The 27826-nt window shown below is 34.9% G+C and overlaps 2 protein-coding genes across 5 annotated transcripts in view; one reads left to right on the top strand and one right to left on the bottom strand.

Moving 5' to 3' along the window:
* Nucleotides 1–459: 459 nt before the first annotated feature.
* On the bottom strand, nucleotides 460–14068 carry LOC125647491 (ELKS/Rab6-interacting/CAST family member 1-like). Of its 4 annotated transcripts, none has more exons than XM_056140100.1 (12): nucleotides 13932–14068; nucleotides 10851–10971; nucleotides 9984–10088; nucleotides 9692–9770; nucleotides 9099–9213; nucleotides 5809–5993; nucleotides 5549–5704; nucleotides 3237–3398; nucleotides 2983–3141; nucleotides 2336–2503; nucleotides 1960–2167; nucleotides 460–1301 (listed from the first exon to the last, which is right to left on the bottom strand). In XM_056140100.1, exons 1-11 carry the CDS (start codon nucleotides 13996–13998, stop codon nucleotides 1961–1963), a joined length of 1524 nt encoding a protein of 507 aa, XP_055996075.1. In that variant the 5' UTR covers nucleotides 13999–14068; the 3' UTR covers nucleotides 460–1301; nucleotide 1960. The 4 variants fall into 4 exon arrangements, with proteins under 4 accessions (XP_055996075.1, XP_055996072.1, XP_055996073.1 ...); XM_056140097.1 differs by having other exon boundaries at nucleotides 1952–2167; nucleotides 13432–14060; XM_056140098.1 differs by having other exon boundaries at nucleotides 460–2167.
* A 145-nt stretch (nucleotides 14069–14213) lies between these two features.
* The window catches only part of LOC125646293 (vacuolar protein sorting-associated protein 11 homolog), a 39145-nt gene continuing 25532 nt past the window's right edge, over nucleotides 14214–27826 (top strand). The window contains exons 1-14 of the mRNA XM_048872524.2: nucleotides 14214–14265; nucleotides 16001–16075; nucleotides 17839–18012; nucleotides 20007–20057; nucleotides 20366–20431; nucleotides 20554–20651; nucleotides 21275–21419; nucleotides 22016–22105; nucleotides 22739–22875; nucleotides 23313–23454; nucleotides 23581–23660; nucleotides 26018–26171; nucleotides 26671–26817; nucleotides 27480–27671. Coding sequence (XP_048728481.2) covers nucleotides 14251–14265; nucleotides 16001–16075; nucleotides 17839–18012; nucleotides 20007–20057; nucleotides 20366–20431; nucleotides 20554–20651; nucleotides 21275–21419; nucleotides 22016–22105; nucleotides 22739–22875; nucleotides 23313–23454; nucleotides 23581–23660; nucleotides 26018–26171; nucleotides 26671–26817; nucleotides 27480–27671 — 1566 coding nt within the window. The 5' untranslated portion in view covers nucleotides 14214–14250. The remainder of the gene's footprint in view (nucleotides 14266–16000; nucleotides 16076–17838; nucleotides 18013–20006; nucleotides 20058–20365; nucleotides 20432–20553; nucleotides 20652–21274; nucleotides 21420–22015; nucleotides 22106–22738; nucleotides 22876–23312; nucleotides 23455–23580; nucleotides 23661–26017; nucleotides 26172–26670; nucleotides 26818–27479; nucleotides 27672–27826) is intronic.

Here is a 27826-nt window from a genome sequence, read left to right as displayed (position 1 = left end):
CCCCAGACACCTACCTCCCAACAGTTCAAGAACTCCAAACTGCATTTGAAGTACATGTAGGTTTTATATCTTTTTAATAAAATGATTTCTTTTTTCTTACTATATTTTCCACCTACACATAATGGGCGTGGGTTCAATAAAGGATATAAATTACCTGTGTGTGTTTAATACTGTGATCAATATGCGAGTACTGGTCATCTCAGTGTCCAGTGAATGCAGTTGTGACGCGGATTCTGACCAGAGACGGAGTTCTCCATCTCAGAGTCCTGCTTCTCCATACTACACACGGTGAGTGCCTTAGAATTACCCTAACCACTTAACTGCACCTTGCATGCATTTCATAGAGAATGCACTCCACTAGTATTTCACGCATTGGTAATTCGGTTCAGTTTGGTGCCCAGCAAATGGAGCTTACCAGCATGGACTGTTTTCCACAATGAAAATAAACAAAACATGATGGAACATTTCACTGCCTTTATTATTTCAACTATCTCCTAAAATAAATCTCATGACAATAAATATATTGTTATATATAGAAAAATATGGACGGATTCATCACTCCCAGAATAATAAGATTATCACAGAAATAAACAACTGAATTAATAATACATTGATTTGATTAATGAAACTAATAAAAAATGCCTTGATTCTCAACTGATACAGTCTACAGTTTAAATTCCAGCAATTTTAAAATAATATTCTAAAAACAAGTTAAAAAAAAAAATCTCTGACATTAGTTTTACACTAACAAAATGAATACTGTGGAGTCATTAAAGTTCGAGGGGGCCAATGTTCGTGGGTAGCTGAATATTCACTATTTCGTGGGGATGGAATTTCAAGGCTTGACGTCATTTTGAAAATATAAATCATATTACTATAGCAGATATTGCAAAGAATCACTGGTTCATGAGGACGTAAATTCATGGGTAAAAGGTATCCATGAAATTCACGAACATTGAGCCCTCACGAATAATTATGATTCCACAGTAACTGAAAAGTACTTTCATTTTTAATGTTGGCAATGCAAAGAATGTCAGAATATAACTTAAAATGTCATGTTACAATTTCATACAAATAGTACACAACTGAACATTAAAACAAATTTCAATCTGAATAAATCATTCATTTATTACCTAACAAAATGTACAATCACCTAACGCTCACCATTATATACCCCCTCTCACAGTAATGTGCATTAATGTCACAAGCCAGGGATGTCGAAGCTTCATAAGATAGATTACAAAGTGTAGGCTGGCTTTCCCCAGTGTTAACATGTTGTGATGTGCAGTCCTGAGAAATATCTAACAAACAATGAGATACAATTGTACAACAGACAAAGATTGGCACCAATATGAGGAAACTCTTGTTCTGAATGCGGCTGAAATATATGCCGGCTAGAAACATATATAGAGAAGTAAAATTAATCATTAAGAGAATTTCTTATGACTGCACCAAATGTGCAATAAGACAGATGAAAATTCAAGCATTCTAATTGATAAACTGTAATCATATGTTATATGAAATGGTACATTGTGGGAATTATGAAATGAGTACTACCAGATCTCAACTTCTCACTAGTCCTACCTAGTATGTTTTAAACAAGCCCTAATTAACTGTACTACCTGGTCCTAGTCTAACAAATTAGTTTTCTTTGTCACCTTTCATATTTCTAACCTCCACAAAACCTTGTAAACACTATCATCTCCCTATGGTCATTTAGCTACATTTTATGTCTTCATGCTTCATCGATCAGGCAAAACATACTATCTCTACCTACCACATCATAAAAAGTAAACACAGGAGTCCTTCATTTTTACTCAATGCTTCTTACTTGTTTATCAAATTGATTAAAGATTTCATAACAAAACTTTTACACTTGTTGTATATATCAATTCTCTCCTGTTAAACATTCGACTTCATACTTGTGTAATTATAACCAAGACCCTGTCACCTAATGACCTCAGTACTGCATGACCCTTGACCCTGAGGTGTGTGCCATGGAGTGGGATAGTGTCCTCATGTTCTCGGCCAGCTTTTCAAACTCCTCCCACTTCTGGCTCTGGACAGTGGACTCGAGCGTTTTTAGGTGATCCAAGTCCTTAACCTTGCCTTCCATTGTCTGGATCTGAGACCTCAGCAACACAATCTCCTGGTCCTTTCGTTCCAGCTTCAAAAGAAGATTTCGACATCATGTGTAATCAGTGGTGGGGAAACATTCACATTAACAAAGGAAATAGTTGATATTAAAAATTTAATCAATGATGGGGAAACATTTGGACTTTATGAAATTTTCTTTACTTTCTCAATGCCATGAATTAAACAGAATTTGCCTTACCTTCCTCTGCAGTTCGGACACATGGTCCACCAGAAGCACTTTATCTTTGCGTAGCTGCAGGTTCTCCTTATCGACACTGCTGTGTAGATTCTCCAGCTCAGCCACCCGGCTCCTGCAGGTGTTCAGCTCCAACTCATGAGTCATGGAAATAGACTCATTCTTTGTCATCTATATCAGAATAAGAGTTACATGCACATCATATTAAGGAGGAATTAACACACCAGAGAAATTTGATATGGATGAAAAGTGGAGGATATGTATAATATCAATTTTTTCAAATTTACTTCATTTAGTCAAAAAATGCAAAAATGCAAAACAAAAAAAAAAAAAAGAAAAAGAAAAAAAAAAAAAAAAAGAAAAAAAAAAAAGAAAGAAAAAAAAAAAACAAAAACAAAAACAAAAAAAAAGATATTATTAAAGGGAAAATTTTGAAACCCATGCTGACCCTATAGATCAGCAGTTGATACATTAACCGACTGAGCTACCCTGATAGACAATCAGATTTAAAAGGAAAATACAACTATTGTCGATATTTATATTTTCATTCATGTTTCAAAAGGAAGTCAGCCATTATGATGATGTAGTATTCCTCCTTAATGACTATGTTGACAGGCCTGACAAAGAGAAGTAACTCCTGTAATGTGTACCTTTTCCATGAAATTCCTAGACTTCTCCTGCTCCTTTTTCAGTAGTTCCTGTGTGTGCTGCAACTCAAACCGCCCCTCTTTCTCACGATCCTTAATCTGTACGTATTCAGCGATGCTCTGGTTCTGACGAGATTCTGTAGCTTCTCTGTAAGCTTTCTCCTATGATTATTAGGGTGAATAATTACAGCTATGTGATAATATGTTAACTTCCTATTCATTTCTTTTCATTATTCTTGATGATATTTCTAACCCACCCTGTCTAATTGTTTCTTTAAGTCAATCATCTGCTGGTTCAAAGCTGCATTTTCACGGGCAAGATTGGTGCTGTCTTCTGTCAGTTTTACTTTCAGGAAGCGGTCTTGGTCAGCTGACATCTCAGTCTCTTTTAACTTTTGTCTCAATTGTTGTATCTCTTCCTGCTCATGTAAAATATTCTGAGATTTATTTCACACATTTTGCCAAAATACATATTTTGATTTTACAGCTTACAGCACAATCATTTTATTCTTATGGGGTAAAATGTTTTAATTGTAGTTAAGATTTTCTTCTTCATGGAGATTTAAATTCATGAGTATATCCATTCCATGAAATTGATGAAAATTAATTCCTGATTAAAACTTATAATTCACCTGTAAAGTTGACTCTCAATAACTCGAAGAGCTTTCAAGAGATCAGAGTTCGAGCCATCAAGTCACCAGAATTTAATGTTTTGATATTTCAAGTAATACACACTCTTTTAAAGGCCGGCAATTGGGTATAAAAGCAGCCAATCGGTGAAAATGGTGGAATATATGAATTTTCTGGTCACATTCAGATTGCAGCACTTATTTTGCAAAAATAAAAATTAAGCTGTTGTACTGAATTTTTAAAATAGGTATGCTTGTTCCCCTCATAACTGTGCATATATTGGCCATATCTATTTTAGATATAAATTCTCATGAAGTTTTAATTTTGGCCTCAAAAATCTGAAGCAGGGCTAAATTTGTATTTCAAACTAGAGATTGGCAGTTTGTGGGTGTGATTATCTTTTGTTATTGTTTACACCAGATGTTGACTCACATATTGCAGGAGCATGCTTGTTTAGTTCTAGATAAGAGGGATTGCACCAAAGGCAACATGTAATCAAATCACTGTATAACGTGGAAAAAAAGTACTTACTCATATATCATTGGTAAATCCAAATTTTATTTTTTAATTATATATAATCACATTCCATTAAAAAAACTGGTTAACTTTATGAAAATAACTCATTAGGACAGTTCAGTCTGATCACTGTTTCAGAGTTTTGCAGGATTGCTGGTACCTTTTCTCGAATAATGTCAAGCATGATGTTTGTCTGATTAAGCAACAATCTCCAAGGCCAGTTGTGTAACTCCCATTAAATATCTCTCACCAATGATGACAAATGTCCAATTGATCAACCATCACTCTAAAATTACTCTCAATCTGGACTCTTACATGTGAACAATACAATGTCAAAAGAGACAATCACAGATAGTAGGTCTCCAAATATCATAATGGACAAAATGTTTCTTAATAACCCTTCAATGCACATGTCCTCCATTGCACAGCTACAATTTCCCCCCAAATTCTTCTCATAATTGAAAGGTACCAAGAGGAAAATCATAAGTATTAGTATATCATATATACCAATATTTGTGTATATTATTAAAAAAAAAAAACTACATGTTTTAAAAGACATGGATAAAATAATGATGAATTCATTTTGTAGTTCCTAGGGTGAAGTTTTGTTAAAGTAAAAACATAGCCTTTCAGTGCCTCACAGATCGAGCAGAGTGGTAGAAAAATGCGGGAAAACTTTAGTTTATTTTGATAAATCATGCCAGTCTCCCTGTTCAAAATATCGTCTGCTACAGAGCACGTGTAGAGTCAAGCATCAGACTGCTGCTTATTCTGATAACACTGCTAAGCCCTGCCCTCTTGCCATATATGCTTAATTGCTGTAGGGGTGTAAAATTTTCTAGGTTACTCCCGGCCTTTAACTTTAACAAAAATGTACAACCTTTAGCAATAATCTTTTTTTCATTACAATAATCTCTTTCCTGATAACAAGTACACTTTCCATTTTATGCATTATACAGATACACTAGCAGTGACATGTCAGACAGTTAGACATTTCATTCTGATGACTTGTGATAGTGATTTTTGTGTTCTGTAGACCAGTGACCTTGATGAGGCAACACCTTGTGATGACTGTTTATACTGGTCAGAATTTTAACATAATGAAAGACCACTAGTGACCTATTATCTTTGAATCAATATGGAGAACTGCAGAAAATAACATTGTAATAATGTATTTAGTGAGATTTGACCTTGTAATAATGTATTTAGTGAGATTTGACCTTGAGGTCACGAATATCTTGCCAGCAGAGAATTATCCTGTAATATTATGTGACCTTGACCTCTATAAATTACTCTTGAGATTACGTGTGATCTCTACCCTGTAATATCCATTCTTATATGATTTTCTTCTCTAGACACAAACTCGAAATCAACAACGATCTTTACCCTGTAATATTCGGTGACCTTCACCTCTACACATTACCTTGAGATCACTGGCGACCTTGTCTTGTAGCTGCAATGTCTGGTTATAATACTTGTCCTCCACTTCTCTTAGTTGAGTCTCCATACTCATCAACTCTGAGCGCTTCTCATCCAAAGTTATCTGAGAATAGTTGTGGGCTTCGATTCGTTGTTCAAGCTACCAAAATAAATAATAATTAAAAAAAACAACATGAAAATATCTCAGAACCTTAATTTTCATTTTGTTTCAAACAAAACAAGAATGTGACAAATCTTACATACTTGAGCTTTCAAAGTTTCCATTTTCAGGTCAGCATTTTTCATTGCAGTGGAACTCTTGTCCAGTTCAGATTTAGCGTCCATCAGTTGAGTGTCTCGTTTGGAGATTTCTCGCTCCATGACGTCTTTATCCTTCTTCAGTTGTATGATTTCGTCCATCAACATCCTCTTGTCCCGAGTTCTAGATGCTAAACAGATTGATATAAACAAGATTGAAAATCTTTTTCATTTAATTAAAAATACCCTCCCACCACGTCATTATACTCATATATACTTATACATGTATATCGTCTGCAAACAGAAGAGGAAAGACAATAACACATGTAATAACATCCATGTCATGCTTTCAGTTGTAACTTCTATCATAAAATAAATAACAGCGCCAGGAAGAGCCAATTTAGAATATTTGCATAATTCAATTTTGATAATTCCTAAATTTTTAAGACGATTTAATTCATGGTTTTCGTGGTATGGACAGGTCCTCCACACGATAAACTAAATTACAATAAACAGCTCTTCAACAACAAAATCGAGCCCCAGTGAATATGTTTATTTTTCTCAAACCACAAATATTTAACCCTATGAAGAATATAAAAGAAAAAATTACAGTATACACATGTACAATTATCTTTATATACTTTATCCATCACTGGGGGGTGGGGGAACCAACAAAAAAAAAAAGAAAGAAAAAGATACCTGTTAAAAGTTGTGTTTTACTGTATATTATCAAATTCACTATAGTAATTGATAATAAGCATGTTCGTAAAAACCATTTTTACAGTATATTTTCTAGATAAAACATAATGGTGAGCAGACAATTGAATAACAAGTTGCATGTGATAACGTTATAAATACATCGATGATCTGTTCTATCTGCCTTGTACTGTACATGTGATACCATTATATATTTACATTCACTGAATCTTTTCTCTTATATTTCTATTGAAATTGACATTGCTTTCATCTGCGATAATGAATGTACGTTGCAAACTAGTTTCTAGTTTGATTCGATTTTTTAGTACCACCTGTCTATGTAATCATTACCAAATATGGAACGTCATCAAGGTCAACGTGTGCATTGGCTGTTCCGTTTAACGTAACGAATAGGTCAACCATATGATCTTTTAGCACTTAAATCTACTTTATATTTTACAACAATGCATAAAAATATAAACAATGAAATATTTCTCTTTGCTGTTTCATATGGTGATGAAGGTAGCAATCATTGCAGAAAAAATTTAAATAACCTGCTTACGTGAGTTATGAATTTTTTTTACAATGTTAGCTACCTTCATCACCTGATGAAACAAAAAAAAAAGCATTTTTATTGTTTAAATGAATACGTTTATTGCAAACAAGTTTGATCCGGTTTTCTAGTACCGCCTGTCTGCATGATCATTACCAAATATGGAGCATCATCAAGGTCAAATTGGCTGTTCCATTTATCGTAACAAATGGGTCAACCATATATTTAGAACTAAATTCTAGTTTATATTTTAAACAAGAGGCCCATGGGCCACATCGCTCACCTGAGTCATCTTGGTTCATACCTAAAGATTTTTTTTCTTGAGAAGATTTTCCCTATATATTTGTATGTAAAACTTTGATCCCCTATTGTGGCCCCACCTTACCCCTGGGGGCCATGATTTTAATAAACTTGAATTTGCACTATGTCAGGAAGCTTTCATGTAAATTTCAGCTCTTCTGGCCCAGTGGTTCTTGAGAAGATTTTTAAATGACCCCACCCTATTTTTGTGATTAACTCCCCTTTGAAGGGGGCATGGCCCTTCATCTGAACAAACTTAAAAGCCCTTCACCCAAGGGTGCTTTTGGTCAACTTTGGTTTTAATTGGCCCAGTGGTTCTGGAGAAGAAGTCGAAAATGTAAAAAATTTACAGACAGATGGACAACAGGCGATCAGAAAAGTTCACTGGAGCTTTTAGCTCAGGTGAGCTAAAAATACATAAAAATATAATGAATAAAATGTCTTTCTCTGTTGTTTCATTGGATGATGAAGATAGTAATCATTGCAGAAAAAAGTTGTACAACCCGCATAGTGGTTTTGCATTTTTTCTGCAATGCTTGCTACCTTCATGACCCGATGAAACAACAAAGAAAGCATCTTATTGTTTAAATAAATATATCAATGATCTGTTCTATCTGTGTTGTACTGTACATGTGATAACATCATAAATACAACTGTTCTATCTGTGTTGTACTGTATATGTGATAACATTATAAATACATCTGTTCTATCTGTGTTGTACTGTATATGTGATAACATTATAAATACATCTGTTCTACCTGTGTTGTACTGTACATGTGATAACATTATAAATACATCTGTTCTATCTGTGTTGTACTGTACATGTGATAACATTATAAATACATCTGTTCTATCTGTGTTGTACTGTATATGTGATAACATTATAAATACATCTGTTCTATCTGTGTTGTGCTGTGCATGTGATAACATTATAAATACATCTGTTCTATCTGTGTTGTACTGTACATGTGATAACATTATAAATACGTCTGTTTTATCTGTGTTGTACTGTATATGTGACAACATTATAAGTACATCTGTTCTGTGTTGTATTGTACATGTGATAACATTATAAATATATCTGTTCTATCTGTGTTGTACTGTACATGTGATAACATTATAAATACATCTGTTCTGTGTTGTATTGTATATGTGATAACATTATAAGTACATCTGTTCTATCTGTGTTGTATTGTACATGTGATAGCATTATAAATATGTCTGTTTTATCTGTGTTGTATTGTATATGTGATAGCATTATGAATACATCTGTTCTATCTGTGTTGTACTGTACATGTGATAACATTATAAGTACATCTGTTCTATCTGTGTTGTATTGTACATGTGATAACATTATAAATATGTCTGTTCTATCTGTGTTGTATTGTACATGTGATAACATTATAAATATGTCTGTTCTATCTGTGTTGTATTGTACATGTGATAACAATGTGATAACATTATAAGTACATCTGTTCTGTGTTGTATTGTACATGTGATAGCATTATAAATATGTCTGTTCTATCTGTGTTGTACTGTACATGTGACAACATTATAAATACATCTGTTCTATCTGTGTTGTATTGTACATGTGATAGCATTATAAATATGTCTGTTCTGTGCTGTATTGTATATGTGATAGCATTATGAATACATCTGTTCTATCTGTGTTGTACTGTACATGTGATAACATTATAAGTACATCGATGATCTGTTCTATCTGTATTGCACTATACATGTACTGTACCTTCCTCATCTGAAAGTCTCTCAATGATTTTCTCCTTCTCTGTTTTCAGTAAAGTGATGTCGGTTTCTCTCCTTTTAATCTCTAACTGTAGGTCATCAATCTCCAACTGCATTTGCTGCAAGAGAAGTAATTACACTCATCCATATATCAATACGCCCATACATCTACTGTATATCGCTACATCCATATATCAATACACCCATACATCTACTGTATATCGCTACATCCATATATCAATACACCTATATATATCCATACACCCATATATACGTACATCCATATATCAATACACCCATATATCCATATATCAATACACCTATATATATCCATACACCCATATATATGTACATCCATATATCAATACACCCATATATCCATATATCAATACACCCATATATCCATATATCAATACACCCATATATATATCAATACAACCATATATCAATACACCTATATATCCATACACTCATACATCCTTACAGTAACACCCATATATCAATGATATCAATAAATATACCATGAATTTCAATGTGTTATAAATATGTAAGTTCAGAAAATAAGGACTGATTTGTATACATAAACAGTTTACTCACCCTGAGCCTGGCTAGCATTCTCTCGGCCTCTGAGGTCATTTTAGGATGCATTTCTGTGGCTTTTTTCACTTGCTCTCTTGTACAACAGGTTAAGGAAAGAGGTGATCACCACTGTGCTTGTGTCTTATATCAAACAGTATCATTCTGGTATTAAGAATATACCTGTCTATTTCTAAATGTATTTTAAAACCCTTAATATGTACCACAGAGAGATAGGATATATCATATCAAAGAAACTTACAACATACAGATAAAAATAGATCTGTTATAATCAAAGTGTGTGACAGGATATAAATAGTTGGACTCCAGTTCTAAAAAGTAAATCTGCTGCTGTAGGTTTTTGATGTATTCTCCCTCTATATTTTCCATTGTTGAATTTTTCTGTGTCTTGAAGTTTCTGGAAAAAAAAAATTCTCTTTTTAGTCCTATAATATCACACAATTTTTCATAATACTACAGGAAATCAAATTTTACAATATTGATTGGGATCATAATTGACAACCTGTAATATTTCAACATATATATAAATCATGCTATTTACATTTTACTAGTGTTGTACCGATAATCAGAAAACATCGATTGTTGACGAGAAAAGCTACTGATTTCGGTGATCGATTATTTTTCTCCATAAATGATAATCAGGTGTAGATACACTTCTTATAGATTGCATTATGAAATTAGCCCAGTTCCTAAACTATGATCCCCCTAGATATGTACTAACCCTGATCCCCCTAGACTTGTATAATCCTGATCCTACTTGACATGTACTAACCCTGATCCCCCTAGATATGTACTAACCCTGATCCACCAGACATGTACTAACTCTGATCCCCCTAGACACGTACTAACCCTGATCCCCCTAGACATGTACTAACCCTGATCCCCCTAGACACGTACTAACCCTGATCCCCCTAGACATGTACTAACCCTGATCCCCCTAGACATGTACTAACCCTGATCCCCCTAGACACGTACTAACCCTGATCCCCCTAGATATGTACTAACCCTGATCCCCCTAGACTTGTATAACCCTGATCCTACTTGACATGTACTAACCCTGATCCCCCTAGATATGTACTAACCCTGATCCCCCTAGATATGTACTAACCCTGATCCACCAGACATGTACTAACCCTGATCCCCCTAGACATGTACTAACCCTGATCCCCCTAGACTGGCAGCCAGAGTTCCAGTACTTTTTCTCAGGTTGCTGCTGGTCTTTTGGGCTTTTTTGCTGGACATGGTCGGAAGAGATTGCTGGACCTCAGTCAAATAACCACCTGAAAAACAATGAAGTACAAATAAATGAATCCCACGAGAAATGGTGATTAATTAAACAAGTTCTTAGTGAACAAAATACATGAATAATGTATATGCATCATGTAGGAAATTTTGACACTTGCCATCTTCGTAATTCTAAATTGTTTGATTTTCATAAAGAAAAAATAAATAAATAAAAACCGGAAAAAAAAAAACCCACAGTTTAAATCTATGTATAACAGTTACGCATAAAATTGAATAAATTAATACAGTTATCATGGCAGTAAACTAATTATTTCACAAAGGAAACAGTACAGTGGATACCTGTTTCTGCAGACTGTTTCAACACTTCTACATGAAAGTCAGTGTTAATTTGTTTAATGGATAAAGCATTCAAAATGGGTAATCTGTTGCTAAGGAGGAATGCTACACCATCTAGACATTTGATGCAGACGAAATGTGAAGGATATTTATGTACAACAATAATTTGAAATTGAAATCTTTCAAATTTACTTTATTTTGTCAAAAAATGCAGGTTTAGCAGAAAGTAATCTTAAAAAAAATTCAAAACTCCTGCTGGACTTGAACCTGCCACCTACAGTTCAGCATTCGGTATGCTAACCTACTGAGCTACTCAGCTAGGTATTTAAATCGAAAAGGAATAGGCAAATATTGCTGATATGAATTTTTTCATCCAAAAAGGAAATCAGCCATTATGACGATGTAGAGAACCTCCTTAAAGTGATAGGCAAACAGTGAACATACAATGTTAGTGAGATTTTATAATGCATCAAACACCTATCTTATATCACACAATTTAGAGATATGAAAACAAATCAAGAACATCCAAAATCTTTGAAAATATATACACAAATACACAATATTCTAATGAATATGATAAACACTTCATATGCACTACCAAAAGAGACAATCTTTTAAGAATTTTCCCATTTAAAATTCAGAATAACTATATTTGCCATCCTAACAAAGAAAAAATGTAACTATATTTGGATTTAATAAAAATAAAATATTTTCAAATAACATGAATGTCATGAGTTTTGGACATTATTTGAAGGAGGAATGCTACACCAGAGAATTTTATGTAAATGAAAAGAGGAGGAGATGTACAATATTTTGAAATTGAAAAATTTTGATTTTACTTTATTTTGTCAAAAAATACAGTTTTAGTAAAAAATAATCTTAAAAAAATTTAAAACCCCTGCTTGACTGAAACTCGCGACCTACAGCTCAGCAGTCGGTTTGCTAACCTACTGAGTTACTAGGCTAGGCTAGGGAGATAAATCAAAAAGGAATTATAGACAAATACTGCTGATATTAATTTTTTTCATCCATGTTTTACAAGGAAGTCAGCCATTATGACGATGCACTCCTAAGAAAAAGATTTCTATCAATCTAACTTCTTTTTTCCATAAACGATAAATCCCAAACACTATTTCACCGTGCATTGGACAATATAAAGCTAGATATAAAAACTACCATGTGGTGGCGATTATATGCATGATTTTCTGTAAAGATATGGTATTCTGATTCTTCCTATCCAATTTCAATGTCTTACATGCTATAGTCATTGTGTTTTAATTTTTGTTTCCCTTTTCTCTTCTTTTCTTTTTGTTATCTGTCATTTGTTTTGTTATTTCGACTGTATGCCAACATGGTCATGTCAATAAATAAATTGGAAATTGAAAAAATAAATAAATTAAAAAGTGAAATTATCTGACGAAAGATAATGAAGATTCTTAATTTGTGTGTAAAATAAAATTCAGCATACACTTTCACATGAAACAATAAAGACAAGTGAACATGATTTATATACTGACTAGAATGTTTGAGGTATAGTAGACTTTAGTTTGATCCTGGTGAAAATGTACCACACGTACTGCTTAGTATAATTTGCATATTATAATTTGTCATCTTTTAATATAAATTTATCAACCCAAAATATGCTGCAGGACCTTTAGAATACTGTGGCTATGACTACATGAATTAAAATTGTTGATGCATTGTGAATTCCCCCACTTGTTTCAGGACAGTGCATACAGTAATAAGCATTTTAAAATATTTCAAAACCACAAGCAGCTAGTCAATGTTATTTGCAATATTGTCCTGAAATTCTTCAGAAATTTGTGCAGATTCATGCAGCAAGTCAGAAGTGTGAGTCACGAGAGTGCACGGTTTAATCTGTTTACTGAACTAGTAAAAAGTTTACTTTCAATTCCATCCTCTGAAAAATTACAATAATTATGAGCAAACTATTTCACACAATTAGCACATATTACAGAATTATAACTGATCCTCTTGCAATACTTTAGAAACACAATGAAGGAATTAAGAGAGAAATGCTGTCTCCTTATCCTTCCCAAAAGCAAATATTAATTCAGTCAAGACTGAAAATGAAATACTTCAGCAAAAAGCAGAACAGAAGCTCTATCAAGCATGCCAGCTGGTTGTTACACATTTACCTTTCTTTGTAGTAAGGGAGCGAGTGCTCATGGTTAGCCGGGATGGAGAAGGACTACGAGATCTCAAATTTTGTCGAGGTGAGGGACTTCGGAGTGACCTGCTCCACTCAATTACATCTGGGCCCTGGGAGCCCATTGGTTCACTTATTCTTCCTGCCTCAGTCATGTCTACTATACACTGGCCGTCACAGACACAAAACACTCCAACAATAATCAAGCATGCAAGTGTGTCAGAAATAAGCTTTATGCCAAACAGTACAGCACTTTTTCTGTTTTATACTTAAGAAAAATTTTGTGTTTTGATGCACTGGATGATTTATAGACCCTACCTAACTGCTCCACCGTAAATTATTTTTGGCTGCTGACAGTCACACACAAAACTATGTTAGATCTAACGTAAAGTCAAAAGTGCAGAACTGTCAAGTGTTGTTGTAATGCAATGATTGCAAACATACACGGGATGAATGATTCCTTTTCCGGATAACAACAAGCTTACAAACCTCCCAAGTATTTTGGCGATGACTTCAAACCTGTCTGTTTTCCAAATGTTGATGATGTTTTGAACATTGCGAGGGAGAAATTTTACATGTATGGACGCGGCGTCGGTTGAGAGGCAACAACATCAAAGCTAGAATTTTTATTTTCGCATTTAATCAATTCTTTACAATTTCATCCTTAAATTCTTATAAAAATTATCTAAAATTAACGAACATATATCAAGGTCAAAATCACGAGACTTTTCACGTAGCCAACATGTTTTTCCTCCTAATTTACGAAACTAAATGTAAACAGTGCCGAATCACGTGACAATCTAGAAAGATGGCCTTCCTGCAAGTAGGTGTTTCACTTCTCAGAGTTTTTCAGTGCATACGGAGAAAAGTTTAGTCAGGCCTGATCAATTTATAAACTTTGAACATTTTTATACATTGAATTAAAACAATATGCAGTCACAACTCATCAAACTGTCCATGTTGAACTTCTGAGTGCACATTTGTTCTAAAAAAGTAAAATAGAAATGGTAAACTCAGTCAGAATTTGTCACATTTGAGAATTATTTTGGAAAAGAATTATTTGATATCAAATTTTAACACATATAACCGACTAATATGTTTTACGGCGTGACCGTGTTTGAGGGCGAAGCAAAAAAGTTTTGACATTAGTATCTATATCCAAAACAGGACAAAAACAACCCGAAGTTAGCACGCGGACGGAGCTGTATCAAAGCATCCTAATTTTTGGACATTTGATCCACCTGTATATTGAACGCGGGAAATATAACGCAATTGATGTAAACAGTACATTGTGACGTCATATTCAGCGTCGTTATTTAGCAAATTTACAAACAAAGCGTTTGAACCACAACAAAAAACATGGCGTTAATCGTGGAGTGATTATATATGATTAAGAAAATAAGATTTACATGCTTTTACGGATTTTATGTGTAACATCTCAGAACGACGTGAACTAGGGTAGACGAGATTCAAAATGGAGGAATACATGTCCACGCGCTAATATTCGAATCGACGCCATTGGTACCAAACTTTTCAAGTTCCATAGGTATGGTTTAATTTTTCATTATTTTCCTATATTTTCCTTTTAAACATGTATATATGTGTTACCTATAGGGAGAGCTCCGCTCTCACGGCCCTTCGGGCCGTGAGAGGGCTTCGCCCTCTATTAAAATGAAAATTTCGCCACCTTGATTCAATGAAATGTTAATTTAAAATAATAAATGCATTATAGGCAAGGGTATACCTGTACAGGCTTTAGAACTCAAAACATAAGTGTAGGCTGTGTAACTCGTAATTTCAAAATTATCAACTTGCAACTCGAAGCCATGTCCTGTAATACCCAGTTAGAATATACACGACAGTTGCTGTGAACCTGTTAGGAATGTTACAGCAGGGAACTGCATGTGTGCTGTAAATGATGAAGCACACACTACCAATGTTGCTTCCATCATTGATAGTCTAGGTTGGAAAATGGAGATCATTTGAAGAATGAAGTTATGTCTGACTTTGCCCAGAATATTCAAAATTGTTTGTATTGTCATTTCATCTGATCAGCCATAAATAAAACTCCAGTATGAAAAACTACAGATAATTGTTTCTGCCCTGATCCAACACTGACAGAAATTTACATTTTTGAAATCTTGCAAAAGGAATGATGGACGCTCACGCCAATGTTTGGAATTTTTTTTTTATCAATTACTTTTCAGCAAGGCAAAGTTGTTCATTTTACACTTAATTGTGAATAATGAGTAGCTATGAACTTTTACTTACTTTGAAAGATTTGATGACAATGATTAATCTAATCAGAAGACTTTGAGAAAAGAAGATCAAAAGGCATCAAATCCCTTGTAAACAAAAGCAGTCAATGCTAAGACTACAGTCAAGCTTTCTTTGATGAATGATAGAAATTTAAAAGATTATCATGTCCTGACTAGAAAACTTTAAAAGTGGGCTTTTATTATCTCATCATGTCATGTGGCATGTGTGAATATATAGTGAATTTGAAAATATGGATACTAGAATTCTGCATGAATAACATCTTTTGTGTTTTGGTATAGTGGAGAAGATTCAACTTTTTTGACAAGGAGGTTCTGAAAGACATTGATACGGACCAGGTGTATGACAAGTTAAAGGTATGTGATTTGCAGAGAGGTCTTCATGCAATGCAGGGGCACTGGAATAAATATCATTAAAAAGGCTATTATCATAAATGTGTCCCACCCTCTTCACAAAGGCCTGTAAACTATATAACTGTTTACAATACAAGTACCACCAGTGCATTTATTCCACACTGTCTGTCGACTGATGAAAATATAAATCCATAATTATACCCCCCGAATCACTCTGTCCGTCTGTCTGTCTGTGCAGATTTGTGTCCGGGCCATAACTTCTTTGTTCTTTGACTTAGGCATACCATATTTGGCACACAGGTGGATCACCATGAGACGATGTGTCGAGTACCTTCATGATATCTATATGACCTTGACCCTTGACTTCGAGGTCAAAATTAAAGGTTTTTTACAATGGATTCGTGTCCGGGCCATAACTTCTTTGTTCTTTGACATAGGCATACCATATTTGACACATGAGTGTATCACCATGAGACGATGTGTTATGTACCTTCATGACCTCCATATGACCGTGACCTCAAGGTCAAAATTAAAGGTTTTTACAATGGATTCGTGTCAGGGCCATGACTTCTTTGTTCTTTGACATAGGCATACCATATTTGACACATGAGTGTATCACCATGAGACAATGTGTTGGGTACCTTCATGACCTCTATATGACCTTGAAATTTGACCTCAAGGTCAAAATTGATTATAGGGTTTTGACATAGTCATACCATAAGACATGGGTGTATCACCATGACACTATGTGTCTTGTACATTCATGACCTTTTTATGACCTTGACCTTTGATCTCAAGGTCAAAATTATAGGTTTATGCGATGGATTTGTGTTCGGAATATATCTTCCATTTTCTTCTACAAAGGCATACCATATTTTTACACCCAGGAAAGAGGCAATTTATACCTATTAACAACACCCTTTGGGAGATTGGGGTAAGTGGGGGGGGGGGGGGGGGGTATTCTTAGTGAGCAATGCTCACATTACCTCTTGTTTATAGATACAAAGCATTCTAAGAAATCTATGAACACTATTAAGACTATTCATATTTATCATACAGCAACTGTATGCAAAAAAGTTTTTATATATTTCTGAGAGTAGAATCATTGTGTTTGTGCATAGACCATATACTTGATCATTGCTTAGGTTTAAATATTGGTGTCAGTATGTTTAGACAGTCACTAAATTGATTCAGAATTCATGGAAAATAAATACACTGAACTGTTTAATCCAACACCTGTGCAATCTGTCACTTGGCATTCCGACCCTTATTTTTATTCTCAATTTTACATTTTCATTGCTTTTTTAATACTGTTTATTCTGATGCACATTATGATGTGCTATGTCTAGTTTGATTGCATGATCATCGTATCTTAGGAAAGGGGAAAGAACTATAAGCCTAATATAAAAGTCGATTTGCTTAAATTGACAATGTTATTCCTTTTTTTCCAATTGCAGTGGTTCTTGGGTTGTTTGAATATTATTTCAATGAAGAAATTTTTGAAATGTCACTTCCAATTGCTAACGTCTAAGAAAATATAGGATTTAGAGATAATTTACATGAATTACAATTCTGTGAAAATAACTTTAACTCTATCAGTTCCATGTTCAAATGAATTAATTTAAAATTTTCATTCAGATAGATGTGCTGTGTATTTGTAATTTGATACATGTACTGTTCATTTTCAAACGTTTTAAACATTTTTATCAGTTTTAACATCATCTATAAATTGTTGATAATCAATGCGTTGATGTTGGTAATTACAGGATGTTAATATCTCGGCCTGTGTGAGTGGGCGGGGACAGCTGATTGTGGGAGACCATGAGGGCTATATGTACCTAATCAACAAACAGCTCAGCCTGAATATGTTCAAGGCCTATGAGATACGAGTGTCCCACCTGTACCAAATGAAGCAGCATAATCTTCTGGTCTCCATAGGGGTAAGATTTCATAGTAGTGAACTGTCTCAAGAACGTGAGGCAAGGAAGAAATGCATAGATTTATTTCTGGAAAAGATTGATAACTCGGTGTTCATAAGATAAATACCTCAGCTTGTAAAACTGAAAAAGATAGTAAGAATATTCTTTTTGAAAATCAAAATTCAAATGAGTCCAACAGACTTTGGAGAAAGGTTTTCTTTAACCAAATAACAGTATTAGGGACCTATATATTTCATTAGTTTTTTTATATGCCCATCTTTAGATGGGACCTATTATGGTACAGAGATGTTTGTCTGTACGGGGTTTTCTGTTTCTAATTTCATTTCCCTATCACATATCAAGCTGAAACTTGCTATGTAGCTTATTTGTGGATCACTCTAGATCTTGTTGCAATTTTGATCCATTTCAACCACTCTTGCAGGAGTTTTGCCCCTTTATTTGAAAATTATTGTTATATGGAGGGTACATAATTTGTCCGGCTAACTCCTTCCACAATTTTCAAGTGAGGACCATCTTGTTTTACAGAGTGTTTGTATGGATATTGAAGATGTGCATGTGGCAAGGATTTTGATTTTCTTCAATTTTTGGCAAATTTACAGGTTGTTGAATTCAGTTCATTTTGAGAAAATATTGCAAAGAGAATACATGATTTGTTCAGTGAACTCCTTCCACAGTTTTCAAGTGGAAACCATCTTGTTTTTCAGAGTGTTTATTTAGGTATTGAAGATGTGCATGTGGCAAGGATTTTGATTTCCATCAATTTTTGAGAAAATTACAGGTTGTTGAACTTAGTCAGTTTTGAGGAAATATTGCATAGAGAGTACATGATTTGTCTTTTATTTTTCCTTCTACAGTTTTCAAATGAGGACCTTCTTATTTTACAGAATATTTATATGGATATTGAAGACGTGCATGTGGCAAGGATTTTGATTTTCTTCAATTTTTAAGAAAATTACAGGTTGTTGAACTTAATCCTTTTTAAGAAAATATTCATATTATGCAGGGACCTCCGTGGCCAAGTGGTTAGAGCATCGCGCTCAAAATCACACGGCCTCTCACTTCTGTCGTCGCGGGTTCGAATCCTGCTCGCGCCGGTAAGTGAGAAAGTTTCCCAGTTTACTTTCAGAAGGTCGGTGGTCTCTTCCCAGGTGCATTGTATCTGGGTTCTCTCTTCCACCAACAAAAACTGGGCGCCACCATATAACTGAAAAGTTGTTGAGTGTGGCGGAAAACATCAAAAATCAAAATCAAATCATATTATGCAAAGAAGGTATGTCACAGCCTGATGATGGCTGATACTACCTGAAGCAAAGTTCTACAAATTAGGGCTTAAGAAAAACACCCTATGGAAGCATTTTCACGAGCGTATTATGTACTGTTTGCGGTACTGTTGTTCAAAGATAAATTCAATTGTTAGAGAATATTATAATAGTTAAAGTTATAGTATACATGTATTATATATCTAAAGATTTGTATAAGTTGTTAGACATTCATTCCATTCAACTTTTGTTTTCAGCATTTTAACTTCTGGCTTTAGATCCCATTTTTGTTTTCATAATGGATAGATGTTTCCAGTTCCGCTTTTATTGAAGGAAAAGCTTCATTAATGTGGACAAAAATGAAGTTAACAAAAATGCATATGCAATTTACATAATTTTATGATTTTGATGATAAATGATTTAATGTGAGAGAGAAAAATGTAATTTTACTGACAGATTTTGACAATATGTTTATTCTATGATATTTATAGATATTCATTGTTTCCAACTTTATGATGATTGGAATTTTTGTGTGTGTGCAAAGTTTCAATTTTCATCAATTTTGAAATTAAGCAACATTTGCAGTAGAAAAACAATTGTGTGATACATTGTTTGATTTTGAATTTTGATGTGGTGTTTGTAAATTATCAAGGGCCACTTGTCTAAAATGCTGGTCGTAAAATAGTTCTCTTCATGCCAACTGTGAACAATGAACAAATTTATTTATCTTATCAGGAAGATGAACAAGGCATTAACCCACTGATTAAAGTCTGGAATCTGGATAAGGTATACATACATCGTGTTTCCATCCGATTCAGAATAATCATAATGATATACCACCAGGACATAACATTCACATTTAGTTAAATGGCAATTATCAGCTTTGTCGGTATATTGATGTCATAAAAATATTTTTCATGAAAAAATAAATTATTGGAAATTACTTGATATCTTGTCTTTTAGCAACAGAGTTGAATCTCAAAATTGTAATGTGCATGATTTCAAGTAATTCAGACAAGAGAAAAATGCATGCAAGAAATGCCACTGTTTACACATATGATCATTGTGTGATGTACTGATTTTCTGTGTTACAGATGGAAAAAGGGGGACCACTGTGTACGAGAATAAGCAGGGCTATACCTAACAATAAGGCCACACCTGTAAGATTTCATCACTTAGCACACAGCAGTCAGATGTTAATGTACATAGAGAACTATACAGATGATAAGACATGAAAACTAAAGAGTTTATGTTTTGAGATTTTGTTCTAATTTTGTTATAGGTCACTTGTTTAGTTGTGCATGAAAATTTGAATTGGATGGCTGTCGGGTTTGAGAATGGAAGTGTTGTTCTGTTTAAAGGAGATGTCACGAGAGACAGGTATCTATAAACTCCATTCTCAGAAAATAATAAAATATCAAAGATGTTGATAAAACTCTTTAGCTCACCTGACCTGAAAGCTCAAGTGAGATTTTCTGATTGCCTGTTGTTCGTCATATGTCCATCTGTAAATTTTTCACATTTTCAACTTCTTCTCCAGAACCACTGGACCAATTTCAACCAAATTTGGCCAAAAACATCCTTGGGTAAAGGGCTTTCAAGTTTGTTCAAATGAAGGGTCATGCCCCCTTCAAAGGGGAAATAATTATAAAAATGCAAAAATACGATGGGTTCATTTAAAAATCTTCTCAAGAACCACTGTGCCAGAAAAGTTTACAAAAACATGAAAACTTCCTGACATAGCGCAAATTCAAGTTTGTTAAAATCATGGCCCCCAGGGGTAGGTTTTACATGCGAATATATAGGGAAAATCTTTTAGATATGGGCCAAGGTGACTCAGGTGAGTGATGTGGCCCATGGGCCTCTTGTTATGTGTCTTAGTTGCTATTCTTGTATTCTGGTAAAAGCTGCTTGTTTTTAAATTCACTATTGATGATATGCTTGATGAGATGGAACATGAAAGAAATAATGACTAAAATGGACCTGGTGTAAATCCTTTTCAGACACAACAAGTCCAGACTCCTCCATGAGAGTCCTAAACCAGTGACAGCCATCGAGTTTAAGACCCAGGGGAAGAATATTTTCCTGTTTGTGGTAACAGAAGCCAGTGTTACATCTATCAATATCTCAGGCAAGCAGGATGTCAAGGTATCTACTGTACATCTACTACAAAAAGTCATCTTCTGATCTGTGCTCAGTGGTGTCTCTGTTACAGAATTCTTTTTTATGCCTCATAATCCTACATAACCAGTTGGTCAAAACTTTTAAATGGGTGGTGATAGGGCTTTCACGTTATTCATTGTGATAACTTAATCTTTTTTTCTTTTTTGACCTTGGGGTTTGACCTACTTTTGAAAAACTTTAACCTTGGCCGTTTTTGACTATGTTGTCATGCGAGAGCATCATTGTTTCACAAACACATCTGATTTTTATGAGAATGATCAGGTTGTTATAAATTAAGGAAAATCATTGTTCTATCACCTGATCAGGTTGTTATATATTAAGGAACATCATTGTTCTATCACCTGATCAGGTTGTTATATATTAAGGAACATCATTGTTCTATCACCTGATCAGGTTGTTATATATTAAGGAAAATCATTGTTCTATCACCTGATCAGGTTGTTATAAATTAAGGAATATCATTGTTCTATCACCTCTGTGCATTTTAAGGGAAATAACATTGTACCATATCTCCTGGAGAAGAATAAACCCCAGTTTGTATTAATCTGTTTACTTTGTAGAACTCAATAGAGCAGTTTGGTGGAAAGCTGGGATGTGTCGTGATGAGTGACCACAGTCAGGACAATCAGCTGGTAGTAGCCAGGCCGGACGTAAGTCAAACAATCGTAGGACATATACGTCAAACAATTGTAGGACATATAAGTCAAACAATCGTAGGACATATAAGTCAAACAATCGTAGGACATATAAGTCAAACAATCATAGGACATATAAGTCAAACAATCGTAGGACATATAAGTCAAACAATCATAGGACATATAGGTCAAACAATCGTAGGAGATATAAGTCAAACAATCGTAGGACATATACGTCAAACAATCGTAGGACATACAAGTGATACAATCATAGGACATATAAGTCAAACAATCATAGGACATATAAGTCAAATAATCATAGGACATGTAGGTCAAACAATCATAGGACATATAAGTCAAACAATCATAGGACATGTAGGTCAAACAATCATAGGACATATAAGTCAAACAATCGTAGGACATATAAGTCAAACAATCACAGAGAGACTCAGAGTAAAACATAGTACCATGCAGGAAATAAGTAATATAGAACCGCATTGTCATTACTGAAAAACACTTCATAATCAACACAGCTTGTATGTACATGTTAGCAGAATTAATTCACATACATTTTTAAAATGTTATGTTTTCAATAAGTACGATGTGATGTAAGAAGCACTGATAGGCTTTGCCTCCATTCCTTTGTAGGCTGTGTATTTCTACCAGACGGACAGCAGGGGACCGTGTCTGGCCTTTGAAGGGGAGAAATTAAGACTGCACTGGTTTAGAAACTATCTGATTGTGGTTGGGAAGGAAGACAAAGCTCTACCCAGACCTGTTCAGATGTAAGTTATAAAACATCCTGGAAGAAATTAAAATTCACTGGTTCAGGAGCTCTCTGATTTTGGTCTGGTCTGTTTAGATGAAAGTTATAAAACACCCTGGAAGAAATTAAAATTCACTGGTTCAGGAACTCTCTGATTTTGGTCTGGTCTGTTTAGATGAAAGTTATAAAACACCCTGGAAGAAATTAAAATTCACTGGTTCAGGAACTCTCTGATTTTGGTCTGGTCTGTTCAGATGAAAGCTATAAAACATAATGGCGTACTATCTTGGTAGAGTAAGTATGAAGGTAACCAGTCAAGTAAGCTTTTATGTTGAATTAATATTTCTCTTTGTAAATGATCAATGCAGTAGTGTTCCCACATCATGAATTTATGTCCCTGTAAATGTATATTCAATGTATGTAGAAAAAAGGCTCACATTTTGTTAATATTCACAGAGGTGGCCAGACAATGGAGATGAACATTGTGACAGTGTATGACATACAGAACAAATTCATCGCATACTCCGCCCCCTTCCCTGATGTCCTCGACGTCCTGTCAGAGTGGGGCAGTGTGTACATTCTAGGAGGGGATAGAAAGGTACATGATATGTTATTATCAAAATCTGAATGAAATATGACTCAGTTGGGGAAGTCTCATTCAAAGGCAGTATTTTTCTTGTTATTGTGAGTACTTTGATGTTGATTACAGTTGTTTGTTTTGTAGATATACCAGCTGCAGGAGAAAGATACTCAGACCAAATTAGAAATGTTGTTCAAGAAAAATAACTACACACTTGCCATCAGGTAAATTTCAATTGAGAATCAGAGTTGTCTTTCTTGCATTACATACTGATTAAAATGCATACTAGTTTTATTAGAAGTTAAAGTCATGTGTCCTTTGGATGAGACTTAATAGCGAGCGAAGCGACGCGACGAGCTCACTCCAATGATTACAAAATTGAGTCACGTGATTTGCTCTTCATCAGCTGAAAAATGATGGGGACTACCCATAATGCTTCCGGAAAAATATCGCCGTCACTGTGGAATACTTCATTGACAATTCCGTAGATAAAACAAATAAATAGTTTGGAAAGTACCACAAATGATTTTAAATTCCAGACAAGCTCTCCCATACTTTCGTATGTTTTGTTGTGGATAATTGCTTGATTTGAAAGAAAAATAGTTGCAGCTAATGCTGACGTCACAATGTACTGTTTAAATCAACCGCGTTATATTTCCCGCGTTAAATGAATTGCCTCAAGTCGTGTTGTAAGATGTTATCGGGTCTTCGCTCATCTCAACGGTCACACCGTAAACATATTATATAAATGAGGTACGCTGTACTATTTTTATGTAAAGTTGGTATGATTAAGAACTGTCATGGCCACGACTTGTCCTCAGTCTGTGGTATAGGTGTAGATTTGTACAATATGCTGGACTTGTCCTCAGTCTGTGGTATAGGTGTAGATTTGTAAAATATGCTGTACTTGACCTTAGTGTGAGGTATAGGTCTAGATTTGTACAATATGCTGGACTTGTCCTCAGTCTGTGGTATAGGTCTAGGTTAATTGTGGTATAGGTGTAGATTTGTACAATACGCTGGACTTGTCCTTAGTGTGTGCTATAGGTGTAGATTTGTACAGTATGCTGGACTTGTCCTTAGTGTGTGGTATAGGTCTAGATTAATTGTGGTATAGGTGTAGATTTGTACAATATGCTGTACTTGTCCTTAGTGTGTGCTATAGGTGTAGATTTGTACAATATGCTGGACTTGTCCTTAGTGTGAGGTATAGGTGTAGATTTGTACAATATGCTGGACTTGTCCTCAGTCTGTGGTATAGGTCTAGATTTGTACAATATGCTGGACATGTCCTTAGTCTGTGGAATATGTCTAGATTAATTGTGGTATAGGTGTAGATTTGTACAATATGCTGGACTTGTCCGTAGTGTGTGTGTAGGTCTAGATTTGTACAATATGCTGGACTTGTCCTCAGTCTGTGGTATAGGTCTAGATTAATTGTGGTATAGGTGTAGATTTGTACAATACGCTGGACTTGTCCTTAGTGTGTGCTATAGGTGTAGATTTGTACAATATGCTGGACTTGTCCTTAGTGTGTGTGTAGGTGTAGATTTGTACAATATGCTGGACTTGTCCTCAGTCTGTGGTATAGGTCTAGATTAATTGTGGTATAGGTGTAGATTTGTACAATACGCTGGACTTGTCCTTAGTGTGTGCTATAGGTGTAGATTTGTACAATATGCTGGACTTATCCTTAGTCTGTGGTATAAGTCTAGATTAATTGTGGTATAGGTCTTGATATGTACAATATGCTGGACTTGTCCTTAGTGTGAGGTATAGGTGTAGATTTTTACAATATACTGGACTTGTCCGTAGTGTGTGGTATAGGTCTAGATTTGTGGTATAGGTGTAGATTTGTGGTACATGTATAGGTGTAAATTTGTACAATATGCTGAACTTGTCCTTAGTGTGTGGTATAGGTGTAGATTTGTACAATATGCTGGACTTGTCCTTAGTGTGAGGTATAGGTGTAGATTTGTACAATATGCTGGACTTGTCCTTAGTGTGTGCTATAGGTCTAGATTTATACAATATGCTGGACTTGTCCTTAGTCTGTGGTATAGGTCTAGATTAATTGTGGTATAGGTCTTGATATTTACAATATGCTGGACTTGTCCTTAGTGTGAGGTATAGGTGTAGATTTGTACAATATGCTGGACTTGTCCTTAGTGTGTGTAATAGGTCTAGATTTGTACAATATGCTGGACTTGTCCTTAGTGTGTGGTATAGGTGTAGATTTGTGGTATAGGTGTAGATTTATGGTATAGGTGTAGATTTGTGGTATAGGTGTAGATTTGTGGTATAGGTCTAGATTTGGTCTTTGTGATTTATGTGTAGAGATTTTGCTGCTCTGATAGAAGTACTGTAGTACGTCCTCACTGGGATGTAAATCTCCATACAATCAATCATTTCGGATAAAGATTGATAGATCACTAAATCATTGAGGAAAAACACATAGGTCATCTGGCTGTCCATCTGTGCATCTATTTACAACTGCCTGATTCTACCATGTTTGTAACTCATCTGTACTTTTATACAATATTGATATTAATGATATTTATTTGGTTTATGAATTTATTAGTCTTGCCAAGAGCCAGCACTATGACCAGGAGGGCTTGATAGACATTTTTACGCAATATGGGGATCACTTGTACAGTAAGGGGGATCATGATGGCGCCATAGACCAGTATATAAAGACGATAGGCAAGCTAGAGGCATCCTACGTTATACGCAAGGTAAAGTAATCTCCCAAAGGCAGCGAGAGGCCTCCTACCTTATATACAAGGTTAAGGTCATCTGCCAAAGGCAAGCTAGAGGTCTCCTACATTATACACAAGATAATCTTTAGGGGCCTATGTTATATGCGAGGTAAAATAATTTACCATAGGCAAGCTAGAGACCTCCTACATTATACACAAGCTAAAATGATTGACCATCGTCAAGCTAGAGGTCTGGTACATCATACACAAGGAAAGATATTTTAGAGGCCTCCTACACAAAGTTACCTAAAATTCTATGTCAAACTCACAAAATAATATTCACAAAATTATATCACATATTAAAAAGAATAAAATTTGTTGGATTAATCAGTGAAAGATGTTTATGTTGGGGGATTATATTTTTACAAACATTTGTTGGTTCCACTCTCGGTATATGTACAAAGAACATGTACATGCACATTGATTTTCAAAAAGTCCTTGCAACTAGAAGTAATTGGGAAATTTGTATCGCTAGTTTTTAGATGCCCAGAGAATCCACAATTTGACGAAATACTTACAAGCTCTGCACAAACAGCAGCAGGCTACAGAGGAACATACCACACTCCTCCTGAACTGTTACACCAAGCTTAAAGACGTCAACAAGCTGGATGAGTTCATCATGGTAACATACAGTATATAATGGTTCCATATATTGTACTGCAATCAAATGACATTTTTTTTGTGTGTGGATATGACATGATATTTTCCTAGCGTAATAAATCTAATTTATTATATACCCATCAATGTATCGTTCGTTGATACTGTGGATTTCACAGCGTGTGATCCGGTTTTCCGGATCATCACACTGTGGTTTTCTGATTCCGTATCATTATCCTCTGAAACTGATGCCGTCACAATGCAACAACGCAACGTTATTTGTGGAAAATATTGACCGCGTCACAAAACAAAACTGCGGACACAAAACATAATTTCATGGTATGTCTGTGTTTTTGATAATTTGGATTACGCTTATTATCTTATAAATGTGGATTTAAAATGTATAAGGGGGTATATAATAAATTTATCATTACTACAGTAACTTGATCCGAAGAGTTGGATCACGTCTCATTGACAGGTGCGGATCATCAGATCAAACTCAACGCTTTGCGTCTCGTGTGATCTAATGATTCGCGCCTGTCAACTCGGATCAAGTTACTGTAGTAATAATATGTATGTATTTGACAAATGATACTTTGATTCATCTTTAGTGTGTATAGTCTAGGAATGTTTTATTAGAATTAATGGCAGTAAAGTATTGTACATTGACTGTGTGTATATCAACAGACGAAGGATAGAGAGGTAGACTTTGATGTGGAGACAGCCATTCGAGTGTGTCGACAGGCAGGATACTTTGAGCATGCTATCTTCTTGGCAGAGAAGCATGGTAAACACGAGTGGTATCTGAGAATCCAGCTGGAGGACATCAAACAGTATCAAAAGGCTCTGGAATACATAGGCAAACTGGAATTCATTGAAGTAAGAGTGCCTGGAGTATGCAATGCTTCGTTTATCATTTGTACAAAATTATCGGTCAGTCTCTGCTTGATGCTGTACAGGTAGTTTGTCAATGATATAAATATTTATCTTATTTCAATCTCAGAAACTTGGGAAGTTACCCATATCAATATGCA

This window comes from Ostrea edulis, chromosome 6 (assembly GCF_947568905.1).
Source record: "Ostrea edulis chromosome 6, xbOstEdul1.1, whole genome shotgun sequence".
NCBI classification, from domain to species: Eukaryota; Metazoa; Mollusca; class Bivalvia; order Ostreida; family Ostreidae; genus Ostrea; species Ostrea edulis.
The sequence above is the reverse complement of the archived record's forward strand: the minus strand, read 5'-3'. Positions and strand labels throughout refer to the sequence as shown.